General features: G+C 33.3%; 2 protein-coding genes and 1 non-coding gene across 3 annotated transcripts; 2 read left to right on the top strand and 1 right to left on the bottom strand.

Moving 5' to 3' along the window:
* Positions 1-2,891: 2,891 nt before the first annotated feature.
* Trnai-uau (transfer RNA isoleucine (anticodon UAU)) lies at positions 2,892-2,978 on the bottom strand. Its single transcript is given in 2 exon segments — positions 2,892-2,927; positions 2,941-2,978. It is a non-coding gene; the product is annotated as a tRNA-Ile (tRNA).
* Positions 2,979-7,723: 4,745 nt separating this feature from the next.
* LOC128204685 (uncharacterized) lies at positions 7,724-10,304 on the top strand. The gene is made up of 7 exons (XM_052906084.1): positions 7,724-7,850; positions 8,421-8,544; positions 8,699-8,787; positions 9,002-9,100; positions 9,408-9,562; positions 9,733-9,896; positions 10,084-10,304. The coding sequence occupies exons 1-6, from the start codon at positions 7,724-7,726 to the stop codon at positions 9,760-9,762; spliced, it is 624 nt and encodes a 207-aa protein (XP_052762044.1). The 3' UTR covers positions 9,763-9,896; positions 10,084-10,304.
* A 1,009-nt stretch (positions 10,305-11,313) lies between these two features.
* LOC128206188 (receptor-type tyrosine-protein phosphatase kappa-like) lies at positions 11,314-17,798 on the top strand. Its single transcript, XM_052908495.1, has 11 exons — positions 11,314-11,408; positions 12,038-12,186; positions 12,519-12,654; positions 13,194-13,322; positions 13,518-13,620; positions 14,057-14,157; positions 14,341-14,475; positions 14,643-14,783; positions 14,908-15,056; positions 15,621-15,756; positions 16,075-17,798. Exons 1-11 carry the CDS (start codon positions 11,337-11,339, stop codon positions 16,180-16,182), a joined length of 1,359 nt encoding a protein of 452 aa, XP_052764455.1. The 5' UTR covers positions 11,314-11,336; the 3' UTR covers positions 16,183-17,798.
* Positions 17,799-18,881: the final 1,083 nt, after the last annotated feature.

Raw genomic sequence — 18,881 nt, forward strand, 5'->3', positions numbered from 1 at the left:
TCATCGTTAAAGACGAAACAGGTCCCTTTAGGAAAAAACATGCTCCAACTTGAAGGGGTCGACTGGTCTTTATATACAGTAATTTCTAAATTTACACGGAGCCCGGGCTTTGCTAACTTGAATATTACCAACCAAGTAAACATACGTACTATGAACGTACTTCCGTCTGTAACGGAATGTTATACTATGCACGCACATCCGCCTACAGCGGACAGGTGCAACAGTTTTAACCTGGTAATAATTATAAAACTAAACTTTTTAATTAAATTGTGTATTGTGACTAAATGCCTACCATACAACATTTGTTTTGGAAAATTTGCAATGAACATCGGAGAAAATGCACGTATGCGTTATACTTAGTTTATGTCAATCTATAAATTGTATACACTGAATTTCTATTTCTATTTCACTTTTTATCATTTGTCCAAATCAAAATCAAGAAACCAGTTATATTTCTTTCCATCAATGTTATTTTTACTGAATGTGCAAGATGTGTATAATTAGTAACGATAACCCTCTTGTCCACACTCGGAGATACATTTCACATTTAATTATAAAAAATGAAATCTAAGAACTATTTTCGCTTTCAAAAATACGCATTTTCTCTAGAAGTGGAAATTGTAATAAGGGAAATGACGCTAGCAAATTATGACTCTCTGATATCAATCGTTGAGATCAGCCAAACCAATTCAGTAATAACTTTAGCAAATTTGGTGACGATCCAAATCAAATCTGAAGTCTTTTAAAATGGCAACGATGTAATCATTTCGAAAAAAAAATATCGATGTGCTTCCGTGAGAAAATAATTTCCAAAATAATGGAACACGAATAATGTTAATGATTTGTTTGAAAGATCATGAACTGAATTAAAATAACCAACTAAACCAGGAATGCGTTAATATTTTGGAACGCTTAGAGTTGTTTGTTGAAAGCTAAGACTCTGCATACGATTTGACACAAGTGGTCAAATGAAAACTTTGAGGACTCCAAGTGATAATACTTAATATGTCAATGTGGCAACATTTGAAGACATAGAAATTCAGAAGCGAAACAGCCAGATTCAATTTATAGAACTACGCCAAGTCAATATAACATAATGTTTTATGCAAGGATATCTGTACTTAATATGCAAATCACTATAATTACTATTCCACTAAATTGGCCTACCATAGTAATTGCTTCTCTTGTGTATCATCATACTGTAAATATACAAATATCTGCGTAGCTGTAGACTTTGGTTGGTGGTTAGTACTGTTTAAGTAGTACAAATATGTAATGCAGACATCAAGTAAATATTTGGGCGGGTGATATCATACTCATAAAATCCACATAGCGTATTTCATCCGTTTAACCCATATGATTCTTTGATTTCATATAATGTCCTGTAAAACCAAGCCACATATTATAATAACTGTTTCATTCTGATCGGCTATACCAGGACTAGTTGCACAAATATCAAATACACTGTTTATGAGGCACGAGAGGCCTAAATAAACGACAGAATCACAAAGTAACAACAAAACAAAGTCAAACTGCATATGCATCTATATATCAAATATATGTTGGATGTCAATGCCTTGTAAATCTTGAAAAATAAATCAACATCCATCTGCGTTTTTTGTAATGAGACAGCTGCCATAATATTACATTAAGTTATATTTAGTGATAGACAAATCAAATGTCAATTTAAATACACCACAAATTTACCCCGACCTACTTCTGAATTCTTTTGATCGAACGAAGGTCTTGTTATTTGATTGCTAGCTCTTTGTTGCCAATGTGTTTTCATATATCGAACGACGATGAGGTCGACACGATGTATCATTGATAATGCACCCACACATATCCACCTTCTAAAAATCGCATGTTATTCCACGCCCTTAAAAATAACCAGAAGTCTTCTAAACACTTACGGAATAAAATACATCTTAAAACATATAACACAAGTTTACCTCTCTATGACAAGGAGAAAAAGGAATACCATTAATCCAATTATGAAAATATATTTCATATTTAAAGTGTTTTATTTTTTTGCTACATTTAAAAATTAGATACATGTATACACAGAAAACTAACTACAGGGACGAGCCAAATAGCCAACAATTCATTTATGATTGTTTGCATGAATGTACATTTCGCCTATTCCTAACCGAACCCCACCTAAATTCAAGGTTGTTTCACTGTTCGTGTTCCTAAATGTGTTCCGTAAAACGAAACATGATATTAACACGATAAGAAAGCGATAGAAACGAGAATTCCTTATTAGGTAAACATAGATTTGAACATATTTTTTCAGCATATACATCAAATATTGCAACATTGTATGCCATACACTTATATACATGCTATATTAAAACAGATTATAACGAAAGAAGAACTTAAAATAGTTTTCTTCTCTGACATACTTTCACAAATGATATTGTTGTTACCCCTTTGAAAATATTGGGCATTTGTCGTTCTGTAACTTCCGTCATCTATTTAAATAGTTCAAAGTAATGATACACGTTCTGCTTAATCAATTCATAATTGACGTCGTAAGTTTGAACTGTTGCCATTGGATATATTTAAAGTTAGCTAGTGTTATAACCTTTGACGTAAATTTATAAATAAATAGCGTTTGTTATTTTGTTATTTACTAAAATAAGTTCCGTATAAACAAACCTTCTCATGTCATATTCTTATTTGTGCGCCAAATACAGATTAAATTACATACAAATACACAATAGCATTATCAGATATAACTATGAAACATACGCTAGTGACATTACGTAGGGTATTTTGTTGACTGTAGGCTGGTTATTTTTAAGTCAAACATGTGTATTCGGGATTGTCAGTATTTAACAACTAAACACTTTACCTGGAATGTTTCATCATAAAATAGCCAAAAACAGTGCCCCGGGTGAGGCTCAAACTCACAGCCTCCCCATATCCTATACTGTCTATAAGTACGGCGCGCTAACCGATTGCGCCACCGGGGCTAGCGATTTCGTTAGGTAGTCTGTTTATTTTACTCGCAAATGGTCAATCAATGATTATAATGTACACTTAAAAGCGAAAATGCGAAACACAATTAAATATTTTAAGTACGTGTAACAGTCCGCAAACTGGACTCGGATTAGTCCAATACAGCACAATAGGCGAGTCAAATCAATATACTGTTTGACTAAAAAAAGAAAGGATTGGCATCAATGCTTCACGACAATAAAAAACGCCATTAGTATACATTTGTAATGCCACTAAATACAGGCCATCAGTAATGTCCTAATCACCTAGTCTGATTGAAATATAAATGGTTAATGATTTAAAAAGTTTTCTTTTGAAATATGTTTGTGATTTATCATATTTAGACCAAAGTCAATCGACTACATTAATCGTATGTCTTAAAACTTCATATATACTACAATTCGTCGGCAACCAACGTACGTCCTTTAATTACATTTCATATATACCGTTGGAAAATTGGTTGCTAAAATCTCATGTATATGAATATGCAGGGGATCAACCCTTCTTCAAACAAAATCACAGAAGTTACAATTAAACACTCTCAATAACCCTGTATTGTCAGTTAGTTCCGCAGGCGAATGGTCAAAGTGGTTGATCTAGAATTTGAATGAATCAGGCGGACCGAGTGCAATTCGAGCTATCGACAAAATACTCTATCATAAGTGTGAGTGTCTTGTCTATGAATTTGTGTGAGTCATACTTTCGCATTGGTTCCTTGCGAAACCAATGAAAGTTTCTCATCAATTGTTCATAATACCGAGTGTTTTCTGCTTATGTTCTGTTGTGTCCTAGTACCGGGGTACACATGTGCACGAGCCTTGTTAACACATTTTCGTAATGAACAATGCCACTGGTTTATAAATTGATGTACTTCTGAAATAATCATTTATTATTTGCAGGATAGGTATAGGATATTGTACCATTAAAAATAGCTTTTAAGGGAAAAAAATGTTTGTCCATTGAAATTGGCCCATTTAACAACGGCTGGGTCAATTACGTAACTTGTTCAATGGACATCGCATCCCTTTACTGTACACGTCATTAAATCAATCCAATCAAGAGCGTTAAGGAAATGTAGCATTTCCACAAAATGTTGCCATAAAAAGATAATATGAATGCATGTAAGGAGGGAATCGAAACAGAATGTAATAACACAACTGAAGCAACCATTTCAAGTCAACTGATATACTTACTCCTCTTTAAGGTGTGTTATCTTGAGAACTTTTATCGCCATATTACATACGTCAGACAATATTGAAATATCCACTTACTCCTGTGTTATGTGTAAATATCATTATTCTTTTTAAAATTTTATCCAGCTATTAATTTTTAGCTTAGATAGAAAAATTAAGGGTCATTATGGTATTTTTATCACTGTTTGATACTGTTTAAAAAATATTGTCAATAATTTTCAATCTCAAACGTTGTTCAAATGAATGCAAACGGTATTTAAAATTTGTTAAGAATAAAAGCATGATAATTAAAAAGCATATCCTTGCGTGACGATACATTGCATTCATTTCCCTTATTTCATCCAAGAACAGAAATCGGAAATTTAATAAAAAGGCAATAAATATATCCAAATACTGAAGTTACATGTTTAAACTTAACAACTCTATTGTTGAATAAGGAAGTTATGGCTTATACGAAGTAATGCATACTCTCATATGCCTTGGGATAGGAATACTTAAGGTTTTGAAACTTTTAAAATATAATGTAATTAGCGTTTATTTATTCGGATTCTCCAACTCTTATTTCAACTTTGGTCAGAAAAAATATAATGAAGGTAACTATGTAGAGATTAAGATCAAAAAATAAAAAAACAGCCGCAATTATTATGGATTGGACGTCTTGTAAAAACGAATATTTTAGAGAGATGAATTTACTTACCTCGAAGATCATGTTCATATTCATATTCCTTGTACATATTCTCATGTATGTAATTAACTTAAGTGTAGCTGATGATGTCATGTTACGAACTTTGTTCGCATTATTGTATTTTTTTGTCGTCTTTTTTTTTCGAATTGGATTGCTATTTCTCGCACTAAAGCGCCATTTTAGAAGTATTGAGTCATAGTATTTTCTCTCTGTTCAACAACGAAGCTTAAAATTAATAAACTCTTTGCCTCGCACTCATTTCCAATGGGAGTGTTTCTTGTGTTCTCGTTCTTTCTGCAGACAATATCGAAGTTGAAAGATATCATATTAAAATAGTTCTACGCTGCCTGAACAAATAAATAAATTGCGCAGAAGAAAGTTATCTTACCTTTGACCAGGACGTCATCGGTACGATTAAAGCACCGTTGATGTGGGTATGAATGTGTTAAGGTACCTGACATTTGACCAGGACGTCATCGGTATGATAAAGCTCCGTTGATATGGCTATGAATGTGTTAAGGTACCTGACATTTAACCAGGACATCATCGGTATGATAAAAAACACCGTTGATTTGACTATGAATGTGGTAAGGTACTTGAACAATTGTACATATTAAAACTGACGTTGCCCGATTTGATATCCGTAAAAGAAATATACAAATGCCCGTTATAAGGAATATTTAATAATTATTATAATTGCTTTATTTGAAATGACAAATTGCAGCCACAAGAAAAAGAAATCACTCAAAACGCTTGGTTGTAGAATAGTTTATATGACGTTACCAGTGATAATTTTAACTAGTTGAGTGATCTAACACTTTGACAATATGATTATTTCTTCAAAGAAAGAGTCCATCAAAATAAAAACCAGACACACGATAAAGTAGTGCAATACAGTTTGACCGAAGATTATTATAATGTTAGCAACCTAAATATGTTTTAGTGACAGGATCGATCAAAAGAACGTACAGAGTTCACTACTCTGTTAATATAATGTCATAGTTTATATCTATTTGTGAAAGAATGTGTAAAAGCTGTTAGCAGTGATACTTTAAATGGCCACAATACGAATACCTGTACACTCGAGACCTTTCATTATGTGGGGAAGGCTTACAAAACATAAATACACAAACAGTCCCAAGTACCTATCCAGACTTCGATTAATTGAATCTGTCGCTTGCTTGTTGCTTGGTGTGCTGTTTTTTAATGAAAAATGCTTAAACAAATATTTATATGGGTAGAACTGGTGTTACTTGAACGCCACGTTTTAACACTGGGACAACGTACTCGAAGATGTTGTATGTTGATTGCAAACGTTGCCTCTTAAGGTCGATTTTAGGTGACATTAAGGTCTCGCTATTTCGCTAACTGAAACGCACCCTTAATGTCACTTAAGTAAACACACTCTCAAGGATTTCGTAAGCATAAACTGTGTGTATTTGAAATCTTTTTTATTCGACCACATTTAAGGGGGGTATCAAAGTAACAGAGGTGGTTTTTGTACCGAAGGCCAACAATTTCCAAAAGAAAATAAGTAGCAAACATGTGAGTTGTAGACTCACAGATATGAATTCGTTCAAACATCCATTTAGTGTGTAACTATGTATAATATACAACACGCAGTTTGGAATTGCAACCTTGCATGATTTTGCCAATGTTAAATGCCTAAATTAAAAGTGGTCTGCCCTATCCAATTTTTCACTCGTAAAAATTATTAAAAGTGACTAGAATCATTTTAACGTAATGATACAATTATATGTTTTGTTTTTACTTTTTTGTCGTTGACTGTTAATACTTTTAGAACGATTTTATATAATAAAACCTTTAAACCAAAAATAATTACAATTTATACCTAATGTATAGAAGTAAATCCTCTCCTTTAAAACAAACTACTGATTCATACCTGATTTCGAATTCAGATATTCGGTATTTCTGATTATTTTACTTCCTTTTCTTTACAGCTAAAACATTGGTTTCGATAGTCAGTTTTAGTAATAAAATCTACTGCGCGGTTATAATAAAGAATGTTTCAGGTGTGTTTTAATTAGGAATAATATCTGATTTCGTTATTGTTTACTTGAATATGAAATTATTACAACAATGGCTATTATGTATATGCTCTTATTCTTAATTAATTTTGTGGTTTGTCAAATTTGTCCAACTAAATATGGTGACCGCTGTGAAAATTGCAGTGAGCAGTCGATTTGTGATGAGTGCAAAGTAGGATTTTGGGACGTTACTGGGGCTTGTTCTTATACATGTTTTAAACCAACGTGTACGTGTACCAACCATTCTGATTGTCTCTCTTGTAAAGATGGATATTACGGTATTGGAACTTACTGTACTAAGACATGCTCTTCTGGATGCAATGGCAAACCATGTAACAACAATGGAACGTGTTTATGTAAGCCTGATTTTACTGGAAATGCATGTGACTCGTGTGTAGACTGCAAATATGGCGCAAATTGCTCAATGCAATGCAGCCGGGGTTGTGAGGGGAATAATTACAGTTCAACCGATGGATCATGCACCTGTAGTAACTATTATAGCGGTGAACAATGTGAAAACTGTATCGCAGGTCGGTATGGGGAAGACTGTTCAAAGGAATGTAGCCTTGGTTGCTTAGAAAATACATGCTCTGCTGTTGATGGAAAGTGTTATTGCAAAAACTTTTACACAGGAAACAATTGTGATGTTTGTGTAGACGGGCGGTTCGGCGAAAATAACTGTAATCAGAAATGTTCTTCTGATTGCAATAGCGTAACATGTTACCCTAACGGAACATGTATATGTAAGCCTGATGTTACTGGTGATGCATGTAGGTCTTGTGTTGTTGGGAAGTATGGAGCTAACTGCTCTATGGATTGCAGCAGAGGTTGCGAAGGGAAAAATTGCAGCTCCTCAGACGGAACATGCAACTGCAGGAGAAATTATAACGGTGACCAATGTGAAAACTGTACTGCAGGTCGGTATGGAGACGACTGTTCAAAACTTTGTAGTCTTGGATGCTTAGACGACACTTGCTCCTCTAATGAGGGAAAGTGTGATTGTTAAGACTTTTACACAGGAGGTAAATGTGAAGTGTGTGTAGACGGGCGTTACGGTGACGGCTGTTTAAATGCATGTGAGTTTCATACTATATAATATATATTAAGAAAAGCGCTAATTATCTCATACAATGTCTTATGTTATAAGATTACATTGATATTTATCTAAATTAAGACTAGGAGGTTCGATTAAACAGTGAACATACGACAAACATGCATTTATTTTCTTTGGTACACAGATGCTACGGAAATCATGTCATACAATTGCATTTTTTTAAATTTCTTTTTTATTATTCGGTCAAGTAAAAATGTGATGATAAAGACACCCTATATCATTCCTTGTTTACTGTTTGTTTCTGTTAATTAAAGTGATAAGATGAACTAAATGTTTTTTTACTATTCGAACGACATATGCTATGTATTATTAAATTAGAATAAATCATGACTTACCTGATAATAAAACCAAAAATGTTCTATTACATTTATAATTAGCTGATCGAAATGTTCCGACAGAGAGAGATAAATTAAAGCATGGTGCAACTATTGGTGGTGCTATTGGTGCTCTTCTTGTAGTAGCAGCAGCGGTTATATTTGCTGTCACCATTCTTAAACGAAGGTATAATTCCAAAAAAAAAAAATACGAAACATTCATATTTGTCTATTAAAAACTTGCATATTGAACAAAATAATTAATCTTGATAATATATGCAGTTACCGTTAAATTCGTAATATCGTGTCAAAGCCTCTTTTTTCATGTTTGCATTTTAAAGAAATAAGTTATGCTGCAAAAAGCCACGAGATGAACAACTGAGCGAAGAAACACCTGAGCCAGTTGTGTACGCTACAGTGCAAAACAGAAGTAATGTGATATTGTCCTTTTAATAATAAATATTCAACTCATCATTAACATAATTACGTTTAAGTTTTGCAATAACATATCTTTAAACACTACATGGTGCCGTATACAATAAAACATTGGCAAAGAACAAATAAACGTCGTTCTTTGAAACCAGTTTGATATTTTATATATTGATCACATTCTTAAAACCTGTGCTTAATGCGTTGTTTTACAGGACACACACACGACCCCGCTCTACAAAGGGAGTCAAGTCATTATGGCGGACAGGCACAAACACCTCACACTTCATTTACAGAGCACCATGCTGAAACTGGTAAAACTAGTCAAACCTAAACTTATAAGTTGATAGTTTAGCTCGATTGTAAAGACAGCTGTAAGCTGATATACATCATTTTCGAGGCAGTGTTCTGGGTAGACATTTGTGACGATGTCCTGCCTTTGTGAGACCTTGCCTTGGTGGGCCTCGAATCCAATACTTTTGGGGTGAGAGTAAGACACTAAAGTATTAGAATACATTCTCGTATGATATACCTGGCGGGTAATATTTTTCGATAACTACATATCCCTTATTCTTTGTGTTAAACATGTATGAGCAATGTTATCTTGCATTTACCTTGAAGGAAACAACTTATACGAGGACATTTTAAAAGCAACTGATGATTCAAACATTGTTCAAGAGAACGTTGAACAAGAAGCAGGACACAGAGTGAACATACGAACACAACACGTTGAACTGGTGATGACCGACGAAACAACTGAAGATGATGGACTTGAAGTTGGTATTCTTTACAATGTACAATCGTTTATAATGTATTTCATTGTGCAAAGAATTGCTGTCACGTTTTAAATGTTTGCTTTCTGATGTGTGTAAATATTTGTTAAAGACGTACAATAGTACAGCGTTAAATTTTTCACTGTTTTAATAATACCATAAATATCCTTTAGATGAGGATGACCAAGAAGCACGAGCAATAGCAGTCAAATTTGAAGAGAAGGGCGGTACATATTGCAACAATGTTGATACAATAAATAAACAAAAAGTCGCTGTTAACAGCTTAACGAAATACGTGATTGAAAAAACTGACACAGATATTGAAGAAGAATTTGAGGTAAAAAAACTTCATTTTTTGTGCACTGAAAACTATCCATCATACTTGAAATATTTCATTAAATGTGTTATATCATGTTTTTCCAATTTAAAAACATTCGACAAATGCATAGTACAGTGGAGTAAATCAGATTGTTAGAAATTGACAGACAAAGTGCATAGTTATGAATGTTGCAATTTTCTTGCAGAAATTTCCGTATGGATTGACAAAACCATACGCCGTGTCGCAGAAGCACGAACATATTCAACGAAACAGATATAAAGGGATTTATCCATGTATGGTTTGCCTTTTAATAGCATTTGGCGTTAAGGAAAATTAACATAAAAATGCATTTGGTTGGACATGTTTATCTCTCCCTGTAATCGTGTTGCATGTCTACAAATTTCCCATGTTTATGCTTCGATGTATATGTGTGTATACTAGTCTAGTTTTAATATTTATTATTATGAATAAATCAAAATATGGAATCATCAATCATGAGAATGTTTATGTGTATTGTCATTGGACACATATTAGTATCTATTTACAGACGACGACACAAGGGTTAAGCTCCGTAACAGTCAGACAGATTACATTAATGCTAGTCACATAGATGTAAGTGAGCCGTAATTTGTGTTTCGTATGTGTTGCCTATAAGCCTTCATTTAAAAAGGTGAACGATGCATAATTTGAACATTAATTAAATGACATATACAAAATTACAATATTTTCTTCAGAATCTAACAGTGTTTTTCTCACATAGAAGGTGAAAATTGAGAGGTACTTGACGTAACTCAAACAATATACGTTTATTTCAGGGGTATAATAAACGACATGCGTACATTGCAGCCCTAGGTAAAATATGCGCTTTCATTTATTTCAAACTTTTGAATCATAACAATATATAGTATAGACAATTGATAGTCACTTTTCGCCAACATGATCAGACGATATCTTACTGAGAAAATATGTTTACAAGAAGGTAATATTGTCCTTTAAAGATACTCAAAACTGCCTAAAGTGTGCATTACAAATATTTTAATATACATTATTGAGGACATGTCTTCTTACATATGCAAACTGTTATCAAACTGACAGTATACTTATAGGTCCCATGTCAAAGCAGCTCGGGGATTTCAGTCCATTTTGGCAGATGATCTGGCAAGAGAAAGTGGAGAAAATTGTCATGTTGACCAACCTTGTTGAAAAAGGAGTAAGATGTTTGCACAACACATACACTTTAAAGATTCATTTGAAATTACATATTTTAAATCCTCGACTTAATCGCATTGATATTCATCAAAGATGGCATAAAATACCCTTTATTTAAAACATTTTTTTTTTGGCTTTTTTTGCGAATCAACGAAATCCCATAAACGTTAACATAAATTTTGCATTGCCTTGCAGAAGGACAAATGCGAGCAATATTGGCCACATCCTGGAAATAGTAAACACTATGGAATGTATTATGTTTCCTGTCTAAATGAGGATGAATATGCCGACTATATAAGGAGGGAATTCACAATTTCAAAGGTGAAACTAACAACAGTATTTTGATCATATAATTATGTTAATTATTTGTTATAGCTTAGCAGTTCTGCACTGTTTGTGAAAGAACCATCATATTCAATCACAACCCTAAATAGAGCAAACGCAACACGTTCAGATGTCTTTTACCTTAGACATATTGGCTGACATTTAATTTCAGTAAATACCTCATTTCTTCTGAACATATAAACCGCCCATCCACTTCCATTTAGCTGTGTTACGTTTAAAATTCATATGAACGAAATATATTTTCCTTGTTGAGGGACAAAATCGATACAATACACATCGTCAAGATAACTTCCGTTTGAAAAGATTTCAAATAAAACTTCCTTATTCAATGTTCATATTGTAAAAACATATCCTACATTCAAATTCTTAAGTTAAAGTTTAACAAAAGATTGCAAAACCCCCGACTTTATAGAGATTTTTATAGAATCATTATCACCATCACAAAAGCGTATCATCTGAAATGTCAGTGCATTATTAATTTGATTTGTTATCTTGAGCTGTGTAAGATAAATTTCATTTGTATCAATCATTAAGTGAACATTATGCAAACAATGAACTTAAGGTAACAGGCATTATTAGTGCTTCTTAATTGCAAAAATTGAAAGGGTCGCGAGACCAGAGAGCTTCATCACCTTCACTTTACCTTCTGGCCTGACAAAGGTGTGCCGGAAGAGGTGACAGGAATCGTTGAGTTCAGACAGAGAGTCCAGAACATTCCTAGCGAATTTGATGGTCCTGTTCTCGTTCACTGCAGGTAAACTTTGTCCTATTCGACAAACTCATTGTTAACATATATAGGTAGCATAATGCAATCGTTTCAAGCCAACTTTGCCTCCATATCTTTTATTTTATTTAAATAATTTAAACACTTTTTTATGAAATAATATTGTTAGTATTTTATAGGCTATGTTTGTTGCGACAGTGCTTTCAGCATTCGTATGACTAGTAAAACACAGTGGTGAATGAAATAATGTATTTGAATAAAATTTCCCTATTCGTGTTTGTTTATATGCCATAGAAACAGTAGTGTTGGCTTATCTCGTGTGCATTCACGGCATTCAAAACATTTGTCATTGGCTCATTCAGTGCTGGGGTTGGAAGAACTGGAACATACATCGCTCTAGATATTTTGACAAAGGAGGGAGAGAGTGAGGGATCAATACACATCCCTGGCTGTGTGATTAACATGAGACACGATAGGGCCAACATGATACAGACCACGGTACGTTATGATATTATATATATTTTGAAGTCCTCAAATTATGTTGCCATTGCCCTTAGTGCCAGTAATCATAATTGTGATATAAGAAGGTGATGTTATGTTTTTGTCATATAGTGTAACATGTCTATAATAGTTGTGTCGCTGAGGCTGAACGGACCATATATTATACAATGAAGTTGACATTTCAACATAATTATCGTATTTGCTTTTGAACTTTATATGTATAATATTACCTTCACACTAGTAACCGGTATGACAATTGTGTTGATTGTAGCACTTTCATATTTTTAACGTCTAATGAAAGTGTCTAAACCATACGTGTTTATGTTCTGTTTAGTCCCTTCGTGTTATCGTCGCTGTTTACTGTTTAAAATGTTCTTTCCGGCACCCTCCAAATATTTGTGTGTGTTCATTAATAGTTATTATACACACTCTACTTATAAAAAACATGAACATTTCATCTGATTGAATTTTGTTTATATATGTGAACTTAATTGAGTATAACAAATGTCTAAGTCGTTGTGCATGTTTCTATTTAGAACCAGTACGATTTCTTATATCGAGCGCTTGTCTGTTCGCTGAGTGATATCAGCAAACCAGTAAGAGGAAAATATTTTCGCCAATACATGAAACAGATGGGCGATGAAGACATCAATGGACAGTTTCAGGTTTATAGGTTGTTTTTACTCTATATGATATTTAGTAACAGTGTCATTATCGTATATTCAAATGCATTCCCTGTAAATAAAACTATTTTACGTTTTCTTTGCTTACTACCCTGATTTAGTCCAATACGTATACGTTTCAACATGTTTCTGATAACAAAGAAAAATACAAATAGTTCTTCTAATATGATTATGCAGGAGCTGCAAAACGTTTTAGGAAAAACATCAAATAATGAAATGCATGCCGTTGAGGAGAAAAGGGAAATAAAAGGCAATATCCGACCATTTCCAGACATACCAGGTACTATGTTGTTGCTTAATGTGTCCGTGTGTGATCACTACAATCGCTCGACAAGAGAATAAACACTCATAATTATTTTCAGTGGTCACCTGCAGGCGTCAAATTCAATATTAAAGATGATGTAACGTTATCATTTTTTTTACTAACTAAAAGATATGTACCAATTATGTTTTTACATGTGTAATCTTATTGGCGCTCATTTATTATAAATATTTTGAGATAACGTTTTCCTGACGTTTGGATGCTTTTGTATTTATATTTACATAATGAAGCACAAGTTATAAAATGCTTAAGTTCTAGTACTTTGATGTTTTGATGTTCTGCAACAAATGTTATTATTTTAGTTGTATATCATTTTACATTTCTTTCGTAAAATGATGCTGTATCTGCCGTTAAAATTTTAATTTTATCAAAATTAATACCTTAAATACTCCAGATGCCTTTATGGAATATATTGCAGCAGATCGCAACATACCTTGTCTATTACTTAATAGCACACCTGGAGCTTCTGGATATATAAATGCAGTTTACATCGATGTGGGTAGAATTTACTCCTTATTTATTTAGTGAATGCATATAATATACCAAGTGTATGTAAACTAACAGTAGACGACTACAATAACTAAACTATATAAAAAGGGCTAATCAATAGGTAATGCAATGCGTCTTCAATTGTTATTGACAGTATCGGTCAGCCAATTATGTAATTTCTTTTTTCAGAGTTTGAAAGCAAGAAATCGCTTCTTGGTTGTTAAAAGTCCTACGAAGGATAATGTGATTGGCTTTTTGAGATTGCTGTACCAGGAAAATTGTTCTTGTGTCGTAAGCTTTGAAACGTCTAAAGACAAACAAAAAGTATTGTCTTCTTAAATTACGATAATGTTGTAAGATTGATTGAACGTGTTTCCATTTACACAACACTTAAACACGTAATTATGTATATTTATAAAATAAATTATACTGTTGTCCTATGATTACGTCTTCATATTATGATAAATGTAATGTAATGATTTTCGTTTCAGAAACCAAATGTCGGATTTTATTATCCTGCTGACAATCACATTTTGAAAGAGGGCATGTTTCAAGTCAGCTGTTCGGTAAAAGAAAACAAAGGCTATTGTTCAAAAAGACTTCTAACGATCACACATAATGGAACTAATGGGGTAACTATTATTCCTTTTTTGGCAGCAAAGTTGGAAAATATTTAAGATATTTTACTTAAGAGTGATTACATACACAGCATCATTATCAACATTTTGTTGAGTCTAAAACCTAAATTTTAAATAGCAGCGTTCCGTGCCTCACTTTGGATTCAATGCATGGGATAATACCAGTGATGTCCCGAAGTCGAGTAAGGATTTCCTTGACTTTATCAGAAGCGTTGATGCCACCTTAAGAGAAACTTCTACGCGAGGCCCGGTTCTCGTTCACTGTTTGTGAGTACAGCATTTACCATATAAATGTATCTAAACACGCCTTAAAAATAATACTTTTCAACATGCATTATTGTGTTTTTACATTATAATTTCTATTCTTCAACACTTTATTTTGATGATTGAGATTTGTTGAGGGTAACGTTCGGATGTGTTGAATTCGACAGGGTGAGTCTTGAGCCAGTGAGATAAGTCTGCAATGTTTCAACTACCTTATATGTCAAAGAAGATTCTCAACGAAACAAATGCTGTCGTAACTTTTCTCTTTGTTTGCTCTCTAAAGATCTCCTTTTCAGTGTTTTGGTTTACCAGTGTAATACGTTTAACATACCCTGCGTAAAAGCGTGTATTTATGCATTGGTAACTACTGAGAGACGAATTGCAGATATTCACCTCAGTACGATCTTGGCAAAAGGTTTAACGACGAAGACAAATATATTGTTGCAAAGCAATTTTGCCAGTCCGTTAAAATGACCCTGATCAGATATCATCAAGATTGATCAATACTTGAATATAGCACTACTATTTAGGATATTCTTTGACTAGCCTTATGCCATTTCATTGCAGAGACGGGTCGGGCAAAAGCGCCTTGTTTTGTGTTGTTTCAATTCTGTTGGAAAAGATGGACATATACCAGGAAGTCAGCGTTGTTAACACAATCAGAAAAGTCAGGTCGAGACGGAAATCAGCAATACCTAGCAAGGTAGTGTTTATTATCATTGATGATTAATATATAAAAGCAAGCGTTTAATACATAACTTACCATTCTTTGATCTGGTTTGCTGGATGGGTCTGAGACCAAATCTTATTTCCAGCTGTAATCTGACATTTTAACAAAATATTTAGTTTATTGATATATTATAACGCAAGTGTAAGTTTTAATAATTATCTGTAAAAACGAATTTAAGGAGGTTACCCATTTTTAATGGATATCACTACTACAAGTATTTATGATGTATCTTGGTACCTTTTTTGAAATACTCCTACACTCGCTTACACGAATGTTGTAATTTATTTCCAGGAACAGTTTGAATTCTGCCACGAATGCGTGTTGTCCTACGTAAAGTCATTTGAATACAGCCAATATGCGAATTTCACTACTAGTATAGCAAGTGAACCAGATGCTTAAACTAATTGAAAACGCTACAGGAAAACGACAACAATCAAAATGAGAATGAGTTCTTATTATTACCATTTTTTAAGAACAACTTTGTTCAATGCTTCTTAAAATGAGGAAACGCTGATCCACTGACACTTTTTCAAAGAATGGGACAAATTCATACAGAACGATTGCCAATACTTGTGCATAAGTCGTGTTTCCTACCTGAACGTAGTAGGATATATAATGGGATTTATTCGTTCGACATCACGGTTATAGTGAACTCTTAATATATATTCCTATATAATTCAAGTGAGTCGATACACGCTGTATTTCGATAGACATGAATTTTGCAAAACTGGATGACAATGTTATCGTTTGCCTACTTTATCACAATGTTTACCGATTTGTTTGCTAAACAAGTTGTCCGGATTTAAGGACGTTGACATTGCAAATTTACCCCTATGGCATTTCACTTGATTGTTTTTCATGATTTGTGTTAGATTATTGTTTGTTTGTAAATATTAATATTTTGGTAGAAAGGTATGGCCTTTCTTTATAAAAAGTGAAGTGTTCTAATGCAGATGTGAAACCCAGGTTTATCTTACTATATAATCTTTTTGACTATGAATGATCTTTTCATTGTTAATCAGCTGCAAATGCCTTTAATAGGTTTAAGTCTGAAACGCAGGCTTAATATGTTGGTGTATTTTACGGGCTCATGTGCTACATCTCATCATTAACAATTATGCTACAAGTAGGTCACATATGTAGGGTATCGGATACTTAACTTGACGAGGAAAGCAAGAGTTTTGAACCTGTCATATAACTTATGTACAAGATTGAGTACAGCATGGTGCGATTTGTTCTTTTTCGCCTTGGATCACATTATTTCAAAACGTATAACGGCCCTACGAAACAGTTTTAGGACTCAAAGTTCAAAGGAAACATGCCGAGGGATAGATACCGAGGCATACCTCCATGTACAAATAGTTGTATGACATATGACTAGTAATCATGTATTAGAAATAGTTATAAATGTTTGTAATAGACACAGCATTGAACATTTTCATATACATTATATTATATAAACGTACAGGTATTCATATTATCAGGCGATATAAGGTCCATTAGGGGAAAGAAAGGTGTCTGCAATATATTGGTCTATGTATTTTTCCGTTTTCAGTTTAATTATTTTAAAATCATTTTTTTAGTCTCCTCTATGTTTCATTTAAGTTGACGATATTAGAAGAGCGCGGATTAAAGGCGGAGAGTAACATTTCATCAATCAATGTTTCAATGTACATCGTTTCAAATATTCATGTTTGTTCAAATCTTTTATTTGTATTTACTAATTCATTTCTCTTCCTGTTTCATCAACCTATTCACTCTTCAAATGATAGGGATACAGAAAGAAGTTTGCAAACAATGAGCCATAAGAGATCAGGAAGTATATGTATTTAATATGATGTATTAACAATTGAAACGAAAAAAAATAAATCTAAAATATTTGCTTCTGCCTACATTACATGTAAAATATAAAATAAGTGGTTTGCTAAAAAATGAATCATTTATAGTTTCTCAAAAAATAAAAAAAAAGTTTTGTATAGAATACTTACTTTAATATCGTTCATACAAATACACTAGTTGAGCGACAATAATTCTTAATTTTTGTTTATTATTATTGCAAAATCCCATGCAGAAGCATCTTGGATACTTGCCTTGTGCCCCTAAAATGTATTATTTTCATTTAAGTATTGCTATGTGTAAGCAAATGTTATGGTTACAATTGCTATTGTTACCAATCCGCTTCTTGGGGGTGTATGCCCTTGAAACATATTTACCAATGAAGTTAATTCGGTTTATCGGTGTTCGAAATAGCGGTGTTCTACTGTATGTTGAAATATGTTGTGAAACCTGGCATTATTTATATTTCGTTGCAAGAAATTATATTTGATTTTTTTGAAGACAGAAACAGAGATCCTTCAATAATTTTGTATGTATTTATGCAATGGTTCAATAACGGAACTCTTTGGACCGTTTATGTTTAGAAAAGGATCTGTGTGTCAATTGAAGCTTCAACAAAGAAGGATACAATGTATGCATTTCCGAAATATAAATGATAGCAGTAGTGGCCGACCCTGGTGTCAGTCCGACTTATGGCAATATTAACGTGTCGCGCTACACAAAAAGGAAATAAATAATACCGAATTGACAATGGGGGCATTACATTATATAAGGTCAACTTACAGGTTTTCAATAAGGAGGATGTTATACTCTGGTATTCTTTTAACTGCCTCATGATTTTCTTTGTATACGATATTCCTTATTATATTTGCCTATATTGAATTACAAAAAAAATGCTGAAAAGGTATTTTGTTAAAATGGTTGTTTTGAAAATTCGGCTGTACCCAAAAAAAACAAGGAATTTAATTTGCAACCTTCAGGTTGTATGGAGGCTACCGTATATACTACCTTTAAGTGTCTTAGGGTATCGTCGCAAGATCATATGTGGCCGCAATGATTCAATTAATTAAATCACGTTGACTTGCATAAAGTACTCTATTGCTCATGGTTCATAGAAAAAAGCTGCATTATCAACACTTGATGTGCTGACCCGAAAGGAGAGTCCCCGATGATATCATATTGTCCATAAATGATGTCAGTCATGCGATGTCGAACAAAAAAACAACTCCTAATTAAGATACTAACGCAAGCATTATACGGTA

This window comes from Mya arenaria, chromosome 10 (genome assembly GCF_026914265.1).
Source record: "Mya arenaria isolate MELC-2E11 chromosome 10, ASM2691426v1".
Taxonomy (NCBI): domain Eukaryota; kingdom Metazoa; phylum Mollusca; class Bivalvia; order Myida; family Myidae; genus Mya; species Mya arenaria.